Source organism: Lissotriton helveticus, chromosome 6 (assembly GCF_964261635.1).
Source record: "Lissotriton helveticus chromosome 6, aLisHel1.1, whole genome shotgun sequence".
NCBI classification, from domain to species: domain Eukaryota; kingdom Metazoa; phylum Chordata; class Amphibia; order Caudata; family Salamandridae; genus Lissotriton; species Lissotriton helveticus.
The window spans coordinates 369,071,582-369,084,147 of NC_136067.1; the positions used below are offsets into that span (position 1 = coordinate 369,071,582).

General features: G+C 40.8%; 1 protein-coding gene across 1 annotated transcript in view; it reads left to right on the forward strand.

Annotated features, from left to right (window-relative positions):
- Positions 1 to 12,566, forward strand: part of NOL10 (nucleolar protein 10) — a 1,044,486-nt gene that overhangs the window by 252,392 nt on the left and 779,528 nt on the right. Inside the window, exon 7 of the mRNA XM_078647803.1 lies at positions 11,020 to 11,085. Coding sequence (XP_078503929.1) covers positions 11,020 to 11,085 — 66 coding nt within the window. The remainder of the gene's footprint in view (positions 1 to 11,019; positions 11,086 to 12,566) is intronic.

The window sequence follows — 12,566 nt, forward strand, 5'->3', positions numbered from 1 at the left end:
CATCGCTTCAAGGCGCCATCTTGCGCACCGCACCGGGCCCGCAAGCCGAGAATCTACGCATCACCTCCACACCGTTAAGGCTCACAACGAGTCCCCTACTCTGCGCAAGCATTGAGGAAGGACGCAACCTTTCCCCCGGGTCACGGAACCGACGCATCTCCCCTTTTGGGAGCCTTTTGTTCACTTTGCATTACGCAACCAGATACTTTGTTGAGAACTTTGTCACATTTACCAACAACTTGAACTAAGAGACTTTAATCATCTTTTAAGTAATCTTAAGTGTAGTATTGAGGATTTTTGTCATCTGTGGTCTTGTGTTTAAGTCTGTATAAAGAATACTTATTTTTTATAACCCTGTGTTGTGTCCATCTGTAGTGTTTTTACTGTATTATTGTGTATATTCACAAATGCTTAACACACTGCCTCTGAGATAAGTCTGTCTGCTCGTGCCAAGCTACCAAGGGGGTGAGCAGGGGTTATTAAGGAGTGTAATCTCCTTATCCTGACTTAGAAGTAAGGGTCCCTATCTGGACAAAGGTGAATACCCTTGCCAACTAGAGACCCCCAGATCTAAAAGAGATGAAAATAAATGTGCAGAAAAAAGCGGGCAACCTCACTCAGCGGTAAAACACATGCACTCTCATGAAATGCACTAGGAAAGTGTGGTTTATGTCTTTAAAATTCTGACTGTGTTAATGGTAAAACATGAAATGCACACGTTGAAGTATTGGAAAGGCCCTAATTAAATGGTTTAAAATGGAGAGCATGTGGGAGAGCGAATGTATCAAACTGTAAATGCACTGAGAGTGGCTTAAAGAACAAGGTGTTCAAAATAGAACTTTTATGATGATATGAAAAGAAGTGTCCTCATAGAAGTGGGAAAACAGAAAATTGGTCTCATTCAGTGCTTCGGAAAAAGAAAACAAAGTTCTAGAAAAGCAGATACTCATAGAAGAATAAAGAAAGACAATCAGAGAGGTTGTAAAGAGGCTATGCTTTATGAGAGGGACAAAGACTAGATGGATAGGCTAAAAAGAAACAATCTAATAGAACGCAAGAAAATAAGAGTGACGAAACAAAAAGCCAATGGGTGGAGTTGCTTTGCATGTCAGCTATCACTATGTCTTCAAAAAGCAACCAGACAGCTGTGTTCACTGGCAGGCTTCAACCTAAAAAATTGCTGACAGACCAAGTAGCAGTAGGGCAGTAATTCCATTTTGATCTACAGAGTTCTTGGTGTCATCCCAGGTAGCAATTAGTGCTGTCCACGTGCCTCTTGCAGACCAGAAGCCTGTCTGTTGGTCAGAGAGAAGATGTTTATCCTCAACAAACTGAAATCTGGACAAATGCTGCTTTTTTTCAATTAGTTTACACAGCAAGCATTAAAAATGCAATAGGTCTCGCCTTTTATTAAGTTGAAGCCATTTGCTTTGCTATATAATACCATAAGCAAATGGCTTTAACTTAATCAAAGGCGAGACTTATTGCATTTTTAATGCTTGTTTGTAATGCACAACAACATGTAAATACTTGTAAATGGACAGTACACATTCAGCAGTTAGGAAAGCAAAAATGAAGCACTTTATTTGTAATTCTGAAGTGTCATTGAAGCAAAGACTTTAATACAATCAAAACAAATCAAGATGCTTTACTTGTTAGACAGAAATTATAAATATTCACTGAAACCTGATTTCCACTCATTACTATTTGTATACAATATAGTTTTATCAGTAAAACGTTGTCTGTGCAAACTTTAGTGGCTATTTCAGTGGAAAATGTGCTGTCTGTAAATGACAGTGTGTTACCACACAATGCTTATGTTACATTAAAAAATCGACCTCCTCACGTCCATTAAAGCTAGATGGGTCACAAAAGTTTGTAATTCTAAACATTGGGCCACGGTTCTAAAAATTTGCCAAGCACTGCACTATATAGCTTTATGAAACTGGAACATACAATCCGACATGAGCACACGTTACACCTGTGATAGACTTAGTATGTAAACATGATGTTGTTGCATTGTCTGCTGTGCACGTTATAAGCAGTTATGGAAATGTTGACTAAAACCTTAATTATTGAAATTGTAACTCTTAATGACCCTGTTAAGTTATGTACAGAGAGAGGAGAATTACGTTGTTGTATTTACTATTATTTGCTACACCACTCTGGACGTGTTGATTCGAGAAAAAAAGCCACTCCCGAATAAAGTTTCTGTGCTAACAGTGAAGAATTTTTTTAGATGTACTTCTGTCAAAAAACTAGTTTTAGTAATCTTGCACACAATGCAGGAGTAATGCCAAAAGAGTGCGATTGGCCGTCCTTCTTTCCTAGTACATGGTCCTGCCTTTGGCCAGGTTTGCCTTAAGTGTTCACTCCCTTAAGCAAACACAAGTCAGTTTGTTCTACCTTCTCCTATACGAGATGATTCACGATAAGGTGTCTGTGGAGCAAATACTGCAAATTGGGTATCAGAGCCTTGCATTCACCCGAAGATAGCCCGTGTTGTATTTGGTATTGCCCTCCAAGAGTTGCGGTGTGCCTGTAAAACTGCTTCCTGAAGTAGCAACTGTGGCTGCCAGATGATGTGGGTGAAGCGTCTGTTGATAGTACTGAAGTACATGCACAGTGTGGCTGTGCCTGGGTATGAGGGGAAGGCACCCCTGCTGTGCTGTGACGTGTACGACTGCACCTGCTGATTAGGCTTACTATTGAATACTCCCCCCTACCATGACTTGGTTTATTATTGACATTTTGATAATTGTTGAATGTGCAGTCTCTTAAAACGATGCATAAAATATAAAAAAACAAGCATGCCTCCACTAAGGCTACTTAAGTAATTATGCGTTTAGTATTAAGTGATATGGTCCGTAAAGCATCCATGTAAAGAATCAGACAGACAGAGTCCGCCCTAATCGTGTGTACAGAACAATAATAAATAATTAGACTTGAGCTTTTTTAGTGTGATTGATTGTGATGGTATTTTGTTAAAGTCTCTTTATAGCTTCAAGGATTTTACATTGTAATGTACTCATAATTTTTCCATTGACCAAGTGCTGCGTCTTCGCAGTGCATTGATAACCTAAAATATCACAGGGCTCTTCTCTGCACTTGAGATAAGAGTGAGGAGAAATATGAAGGTTAATGAGAAATAAAAGGTTTATCTAGAAATCGTTTAAAACAAATCATTGAAATCACGGATGGCTTCAGGTGGCTGGGAATTTTTAAGATAACTGGAGTGCGGCGGAGAGATTTTGTTCTTCATTTATATTCTGTTTCATTAGGGTAGATGACCCCATTATGAACAAAGTAATAATTTTTGTTATTGTGCTTTTTTTCCTCTCTCATCACTGTGCAACCCCGTTGCCTGACCGCTACATAGAGTCCTCGGTTGCTTCCTGCAGATTTATTTCCTGGCCTCACAGAGTTCTGTCCGATAACCCCGCTGCCCTTGGCTGGGATGAATGCGCGCCAGGAACAATGCCCTCGTATAGGTTCCATGCAGATGCCAAACGCGTTCGCCCAACCATTTAAACAAACATCGTGAATGAATGCAGAAGCTGACTTTTCTCCGTGCGCGTGGCCTCCTTCCTCCTCGCGCGGAATGGGCGGGAGGAACAGGCCTCAGCGTAAGGGACGGCAACCGTTGTGGTGGAAAGGCCCCTCAGACAGGGTTGACCTTGCTTGTTGCAGACCTGTTTTAGTATAATTATTTATATAAACAGGATTTAAGTAAATTGATAACCAGTAGCAAAAACGTGGGCTACGTTTTTACCCATCGGCTATTTTATCTAAGCTTAATCGTGCGCCATATCTGTAAGTGGGTTTGAATTAAAAGGGTATTTTACCAGTGACATCCGATCTCGGCCATTAAGTCAGTGTGTTGTGTAATTGGAAATGTTTAGAATACTGCCTCTGGTGCTTTTGTTGATGTACTGCAATTGATGTCCGACAATCAGTTTGTCAGGTAACAGGAAGTGGAGAGCAGCGGAGAAAGTTTTCTGCAAAACAAGAAAAACAACGCGCAGGTTGACGATGTACAACTGCATTCACAATTTAATGGGCTAAAGCAGGTCTGATTGGGTATTTTGAGAGTGAGGTCGGAATCCGAGTTTGTTTTGCTTATAACTTGTGGGCTGCCTTGTTTCATACAAGAAGCTGCATTTTCGTTGCTATAACAACGAAAGCATCGCAAAATGGCGTCGGACTGTCCACATTCCCACGGACACGCGCACGCTGTTTGCTTTGGACAAATGGCGAGAGCAGCCATCTTTGTCCATGCAAACGCATGCATGAAAGCCTTCGGCAGAATTGATCCCAAAAGGTACTCGCAATGGCGAGAGCAGCGCATGCGCTGCTTTCGCCAGGCGAGACTTAAAAATGGTCCGTTCCATTTTGGGCAATAATTTTATGGATTCTTGGGATTGAGTCCTTTCCTTTTCAAAGTTGTCTTGAAAGATGATCACAGTTTGCAGGGTTTCTTTCCTGATATAAGCGATTCATTGTTGATAGTTCTGGCTGACATGGCTGCCGCTGTAGTTTTGGGGATGTTTTTTTATATATATATATATATATATATATATATATATATCTGCGTGCGTGAATATCAGCAAAGGAGCTGGTAATAATGATATATAATTAGGTTCTTTGTTTCTTTAATAGATAGTTTATTTAATAAATAGTTTTGGATGCGAGTTGCAGCTGTGGTTTAGCCCACTTTCTAATGTGATCTGGTTAGTAATTGGTTTTGTTAGGAAGTAGATCTCAAGATCTTTAGCATTTTCAGCAAAGTGTTTTGCAATTGAGTTACAACGTTTTTAAAATTGATGTGTGTGTCCTAGGATGCCATTTGGTACAGGTATTCAAAGAGAATTTTAAACTGTTCTTTGATCCAGTTGATGGCATCTGAAATGTGCAAGGATTAGTATGATTTATTGGCTTTTTTAATGGCCACTTCATAAATGTTGTATTCTCTGTATAATAGTTCTCGCTTCCAGGTTATGTATTTTCCTCCATTTTGTTCTAATGTTCTAGTTTTCATTTTTTGGGTAGAATTGTGTTCAGGTTGAACCATCCTGGTTTGTAATGGTTGCTGGTTTCTAAAAGCTTTTACAGGAGGCGCCAAAGTACTCAATAAGCCGCTGGTGTTATCGGTTAACAGAAAACACTTAAGGAGGGGGCAAACTTGACAGGAGATGACAAACCACAAATAAGTCTTATAAGTGAAAATGTAGTGGGTACTGCCACTATTATTACTCCATCGACAACACATGAACATATTGTACAGAGACAACAAATAGTTCCCTAACTAACCAACTATAACGGGCAAGTCCCCATGACAGATACTCACTTAGAGAAAGCAGTACAACCCAAAACTGAATCCTTTGGATGTTCGTTCTGGAACGTGGCGGGACTACGTGGTAAAATACAGTCCACAGAGTGGTTAGATTTGATTTGGCAATATCAAATCATCTTTCTTCAAGAGACATGGCTTACTGAGGTCATCCATATAAATGGGTATAGGACATACTTTACTCAAGCAATACCTTCACTTCACGGAAGGGCTAAGGAGGGTCTGTGTACCTATATAGCGAATACTCTACAATTTGCTAAAATCGACTTTATTACCAACAACCCATTCTATCAAGTAATGGTATGCAACACAAATGGGTACACTAGCCTAGTAATAATACATTTTTACAACAATGCCACGCTGCAAGTAATAACGGAAGCTCTGCAGGAAATAAACAATGATCTAGAGCGTATCACCGTGGGTGAAAATAAGTATATTAGATTCCTACGTGGGGGGTACTTTAACAAATGTCAGTGAAACGTGCAGTCAGGTAAAATCTGCGGAATGACAAATATAGAAGATATAGATCACCCACACTTTGTACATAGTATATATGGCAACTAATTAAACAAACTAATAATTAAATTTGATTTATCATTCGCAAATGAAATCTCAATACCCTATGCGTACTGAAAGAAAACTTTTCATGTGTACACTAATAACAGCATAATTGACCATGTTTTATTGTCAAACCACTGCGCTGGCTCCATTTTTAATTGTTGTACTCACAAGATTGCATTAAGCGATCACTTCCCACTGAGCCTTTAACTAGCGATTGCACCCTTTTTTTTTTAAACAAAGCCACAATAATGTTATACCACAGGTATAGGGTATTGAATTGGCAAGGCACAATGGATACACCTTGCGTTGGACACAGATAAACTCAGAGGATCTCCTTAAAAAGTTAATAACTAATAATAAAGGTGACTTTGACTTACGCCTAATTGAAAACACATCCCCAAAGGTTATTATCGGGGCATTTCTGACCATTGCAAAGGGCGTAAAAGAGAGACTCTTTGCCACCAGAGGGAAGATAAAAAATGGAGAAAAAGGGTGGTTTGACACTGTTTACACTAAAGCCCATAAAAGCTTGAAAGAGGGACTACATAAAACACCTAGGTGCAATAGAGAAGTCCAGCAATGCAGATTAGGATATAAACAGGCAGTAAAGAAGAGAAACTTGTATTTAAGAGAGTCTGCCTGGGAGTCCCTGGGGGAGGCTAGTGCTGGCAATGATGAGAGAATGTTTTAGAACATATTTATTTCTTCACCATGGAGTAAAGAGGTGTCACCTAAAATCGAGACCGCTATCCTGGAGGAAGAATGTATTGAGCATTTTGTCAGTATTTATTCTTCAACCGACATAATAAATTCACAAGCCGAGGGACAAGCGGTAAATCAGAATGAAATCCCCTCCCAAACCTCCTCTATTTTTCCATTCTCTCAAGAGGAAGTTAACAATGTGATTCAAGCTAGTAAGATCAGGAAAGGACCAGGGCCAGATTCAATCCCGGTCAACCTATATAAAGATAACATACATTTATATGGACCCTTGTTGACCCAAGTATTGAGGGTTTGTTGTCTAGTAAGCTTCCTCCCGTCATGGGGAGAGGCAATCATAGAACCTATTTATAAAAAAGGGGATCGCCTAAATCCAGCATGCTATGGGCCAATCTCCCTGATTGACTCCCTACTGAAAATAACAGGACGTATAATCCTGGAAAGATTACAGCAGTGGGCTGAAAGTAATGGGAAACTTACAGACCTGCATTATGGATTTCGACCTGAGGTTGGGACAATTGAGCAGAGTCTTAACTTGATTATGCTCATTGGCAAATATGTAAGAATAAAGAAGGGGATGCTGTACCTAGCCTTCGTCGATTTTACATCGGCGTTTGGCTGTATAATTCATGCCAGGTTATGGTTAAAGTTTAAAGAAATGGAGGTGGAGGGCCCTAATATTAGCTTTTCAAGGGATTTATATATGGGATGCAGAGTAAAGGTAAGGTACGGGGCTGGAGGAGTATGTATTGAGGCCTTCGGCGTGGAGAGAGGGGTGAGGCAGGGGTGTGTCTTGGCCCCCTTCCTATTTTCTCTCTATATAAACAGTGTGGGGGAGGAGCTTGTGGCTACTTCTAAAGATCTTCCGCAAATAGGCACACGCCCTGTCTCGTCCCTCCTCTACGCCAACAACGCAGTTTTAATGGCACAAACCCCATTGGCCCTACAGACGCTGCTTACTAACTTTGTCAAATACATGAACAAACTGGGACTCCAAGTTAACCAATCGAAAACCTTCAGTGTGGTAAGAACAATGAGAAATATAGAAATTTAACAATACCTTGGAGTTCTATTCGACAAAGATGGGTTATGGAACAATGCACTTGAGAATAGAAATATTCTGCTCATTAGGGCCTGTTGGGCCCTTAAAGGCTTTGCAAACAGATGAAACCCCCAGAAATGATGATGAAGATATAGAAAGCAAAATGCACTAGCATAGCACTTTTTAGTTGTCTTCTAGCAACCCCTAAAAGCATGTCAGCATATGTACTCCACTCCGAACTCGGTGCCCCCTTTCTTACAAATATAATCAAGCTACAACCAATCCGTTGTGGCTCAAAATATGGACCTCAGAGTATACAGCTCTGAATCGAGCTATAATTGCCGATTGTCTGAACATAAGTGGATATAAGTCCATCCCATGGCTGGCGTATGTCCAGCAGTTCCTTGGTGACATGGCCAATCCGGAATATTTTGACAAACCAGAGACACTAGTCACCATCAGTAGAAAAACATTAAAAACAGAGGTGGTTGCTCACTTGGAAAAACTTAGTCTGATAACCGAACTTCCTAAATCTTCTGTTTTACACAATTGATATTAACCACTTTTAATATGCAGCCTTATCTTATGACTGTTTTAAATTCATGGCACAGGTTTGTTCTTACACGTTTAAGACTGGATATATTTCACAGATTATGTACTTTCTCTACTATGAACGAGTGGTCAACAGATCTGGTAAACTGTCCATGCGATGATGGGATGCGGCAGAATACTATGCACATGGTCCTTTTGTGTAACTTTTACTCTAAATATAGGAAGCGTTATATTTTTCCAATTATAGGACAGTTAGGTTTTAAACAGTTCCGCCCTGTTTATTTGTACTTGCAATTGTTACTAACAATAGAGATCTGTTGCAGAATGTCATCTTTCGTTTGGGCAGTTTTTTATGCTAGAAAAAAGGCGACATCAGGTACCACATAGAGTATGGCAATGGGAATATATATCAAAGAGGCATGGTTATTAAGGTCTCTGGGAACAATAAAATCTGGAAGGCAAGAAGAATTTTGTACTAATGCATTTTAACCATTTTGGTATTATATCTGTATAAACGTGTAAAATGGATTCTGGGTAGCTAGTTGTCTTTTAGCAATTTGTCCTTATGTTTACAATCCTTTTATATGTACCTGAATGAATTTAACCAGATGACTTTTTAATCTTTTGATCTTATCATTCTACTGCTTTTTAATCTATTTCATGTGTAGTGAAATTAATTTGATGTTTGTTGTTTTTATCTGTGTAACTGCTTTTATAGGTGTTTGTTGTGACTCCGAATAAAGCTTATATATGACTATGACAACACTGAATGTAGTGGATGTGTTGCCAAGAATTACTCCTGAAATCTGTTACAGCTAAAAGTCTTTAATGGTCTTTTAAGAGAGCTGCTATTTTATGTTGTTGGTGATGGTGGTTCGGTTGGCAGACTTAGGATGCCATATGCGATTTGTTGGTCACTCCTGTTTGGTAAGTTGAATTTGTTTGATTGAGACAGGGTCCTTTGAGATGAATATGGCAACCAGAGTGTGAACTGCTTTGTGAGTGCTCCAGTGACAAGCTGGAGGTGGGTGAGGACTTATACAGATTGTTGAGAAGGCTTGCAGTCTGATGAATATTTTGTTGATCCAGATGTAAAGGTCTCCTAAGATGCCAAGATTAGGTTGGTTGAAGTAATATGTGAATGAGTCCTGAAGGGCACCTGAAAATGTACGACTGTTCTGAGGTGGTCAATAGATTAAACGGAATGTGACTTTAAAATTTGTAGTGTTCAACAGTGAAGAAATAGGTAATTACAGCCCAGTGTTACGTGATCTTTATTATGATGGCTGGTAGAGCGTTTTTGTTAGGTACAGCTAGACCGACACCACATCTCTCATCAGGTTGGTTCTTGTAAAATGATAAGCATCCATGGACAATAGTTTCATCTGAGTTAGCTGAGATGTTTGCTCCGTTACACTTTTCTGTGATATGTGGGTGTGGCTCGAAGTCATTTAGTAGGTTAGTTTTGTGGCATCCAATCTTCCTCAAATGCTGGCCTTGAGCAAAGTGCATAGCAACTGTTTCAGGGGAAATTGGAAAGTCATTTGGTTCCTGATGTCTTCTGTCATTCTGATGTTTGCTCTTTGTGGTCTGGCTGCAGGACACTGGGGCAGCAATGGAGAATGTGGGACTTGGACTTATCAGTATGCGCAAGGATCTGTTGACCTCTGTGGCAGTGTAATTGAGCATTCAGTGTTTCAGTGGATCATCAGAGTTTTTATCTGTGGGTATGAGCCTTGCACTCCTCTGGTCAGCAGTAGTTTTAGAACTACAACCATCTGTTGGAAGTCTGCAGTGAAGTTTCTGTGGACAACTGTGTACTAATAATTCTATTGTGTGTACACATGAATTAATCAATCCTTGTTCACTGCAGCATTTGAGACCATTTTAGATCTGATTACTAAGGTGATCTCTTAATGATGCACAGTTTCATCAATACACGTGCAGCGGCTGTGTTGCAACATATCGTTTCCTTTGTGTTACTTCTTAGGACTCAAGTAAAACCACACATATGCAGTCTCTTTGCGACACACCTTGTTAGATTAATGTGGGCTTACATTTGGTTGCCTTCAGATACTCTCAATTGCTTGCTTCCCATTTGTCAGCTTTTGTAGGCTGCCTCTCCTCTTCTTGGGCTTTACCCCCCCCCCCCCCCCCCCCCGGAACATGGATGCATTACTTGTGTCCTACTGCTCATTTTTCAAGTGCTATTCATTTCGTTTTGTTTAGCACTCTGAAAGTGCATGTGTTTTTATAGCCGTCGTTTACTGCTATCCCCCCTCTGTGTCCTCCCTTTGCCGTTTTTGCTTTGCTGTGACCCCCTTGTCTGTTTGCTGCCCCAGCTCCTCCTGCCCACCCTCCGTTGTCACCTTGCTGCCTCAGTCTTTCCCGCCCACCATCCATTGTCAGCCTTCTGCCCCATTCCCTCCCATTCGCTCTCTGTTGTCAGCTCTCCCTTCCTCCATGTTGCCTTGACCCCCAACCCTTCCCAAGTTTTTTAAAAATATAAAATAGTTCATTAGTGCAGCAGCGTCGTAGCACTTTTCTAAAATTATTTTTAGTAATGCTGCACATAGCTGCAAGACCTATTGGCTTTGCCAATGCTTGTTATTTATATAGTGTGTAAAATGAAAGAAATTGCTGACATTTTATAAAGGCAGATTTATGTCTTGTGTGTGCTGTGCTTTTCGGTGACTGCTAGACTCTTGTAAGCTCAACCCAATGAAAAGACATTTGATGCTTTGAATGTTTTACTGTTTCACATATGGTACTTCTCTTTTTATATTTTTTATAGTTCTGAAGTGTACAGACTGAACCTGGAGCAAGGACGATACCTAAATTCCCTTCAAACGGATGCTTCGTAAGTATCTGTTAACCGTTGTCGTGTTATACTCTGACTAAACGGCAGACGGAGCCATGTCATCAGCGATCTCCACTTTTAGTTGTTAAAGTCAGTTGTTTCTTTGCGACTAAGGTATTTTTAATCCAGCGGTAACAAATAATTGTTAAAATTATAGCGGTGTTGTTGTTTCCAATGCATCCGGTCCAAAAACAATCTGGAGAAATAACACATTACCAAGACCTTTTGTGTGATCCTTTTATTGTACGCAACGAGTTAGCAGGATTCTCCCGTGAGAACGTGCAGGGACGCACCTTGGTGTTGTGTTATGCTGCTATCCAGAGCAGGAGTGTGTCATACATAGAGTATTCAATGCATCAAGCACCATTTTAGCAGGCATGTTTTTTCGAGGTGGGCGAAATATGTCAAATGTGTCCTTTTTAGGTCTTGGCTAGCATTACAGCACATGCGTTGCTCGCTCGGCGAGATTTATTGCTAACAGGGACTTTCAGCAGAGAGCTTTAAGCCCCGCCCCTCATTTCCATTGGCTGGCGTCACCGTTTATGCTAACCGTTGGCCTACCATTGGAAATGAGGGCTTTTGGTTCACGCCCTCTCCCCTGCAAGCCGGACTGGCTCGCCTGCTTTGCTGCTGTCGCAAAGCACTTGCTTATCTTTATGGGGCCATGTGTTTAAACACATGGCCCCATAAAGACAAGAGATCCCCATGCTCTGGCTGCAGCGCTGTCCTCTTTCACTTTCCGACCGTGCTTGTTTAACAGTATTCGTTTTGGCCAACACAAATACTGGTGCATGACTGCTATGTTTAGCAGGGCCGTGCCTTTCACCCGCTCTGCAGTTTGACTATGAAGACACTGATAGCTGCAGCGGGGTTTCTTGTTTCTCTCATTTTCGGCCTTCCCCCACCCCCTTCCTCCCTCCTCTTCTCCCTTTCTTTCTTTTTCTTGTCACCTTTTTTGCTTCCTGTTACGCTGCACTTCCTTACTCTCCTCATACCTCTCGCATGAACTAACTAAATTGCCTACACCCCGTCGTACACTTTTTTCCTCATTTCTCATCGTGATGTCCTTCTTCTCCGCCAACTTTTCATCTGGCATAACTCACCTCTCTCTGATGTGGCTTTCAATAGTAGCCATTTTTTTCCTTCAACCGTATTTCAACGGTAGCGTCAAGAGGCCCTTTCGAGACCGATAAAGTGCTCTATAAATGACTCACTTTCTCTGGGTTTTTTGTTGTTCAAATTCTGTATGATTTCTTTCACCTCCTTCGTCCACGCCCGTCTCCATCCCTCCTTTATTCATTTACACCTCACACCCTCTACTCCCCGACTCTTGTCTTCGCTCCCTCACATTTTCTGTTGTCTCTTTCTCCCTTCATTTCTACACTTTCTTCTCTATTTATCATCTGGCTTTTTGTGTGTTTTTTTTGCAGTTTTATTTAGCGCTAACTTGACCCGAAGGTAATGGAGTTTGACCCCCCCAC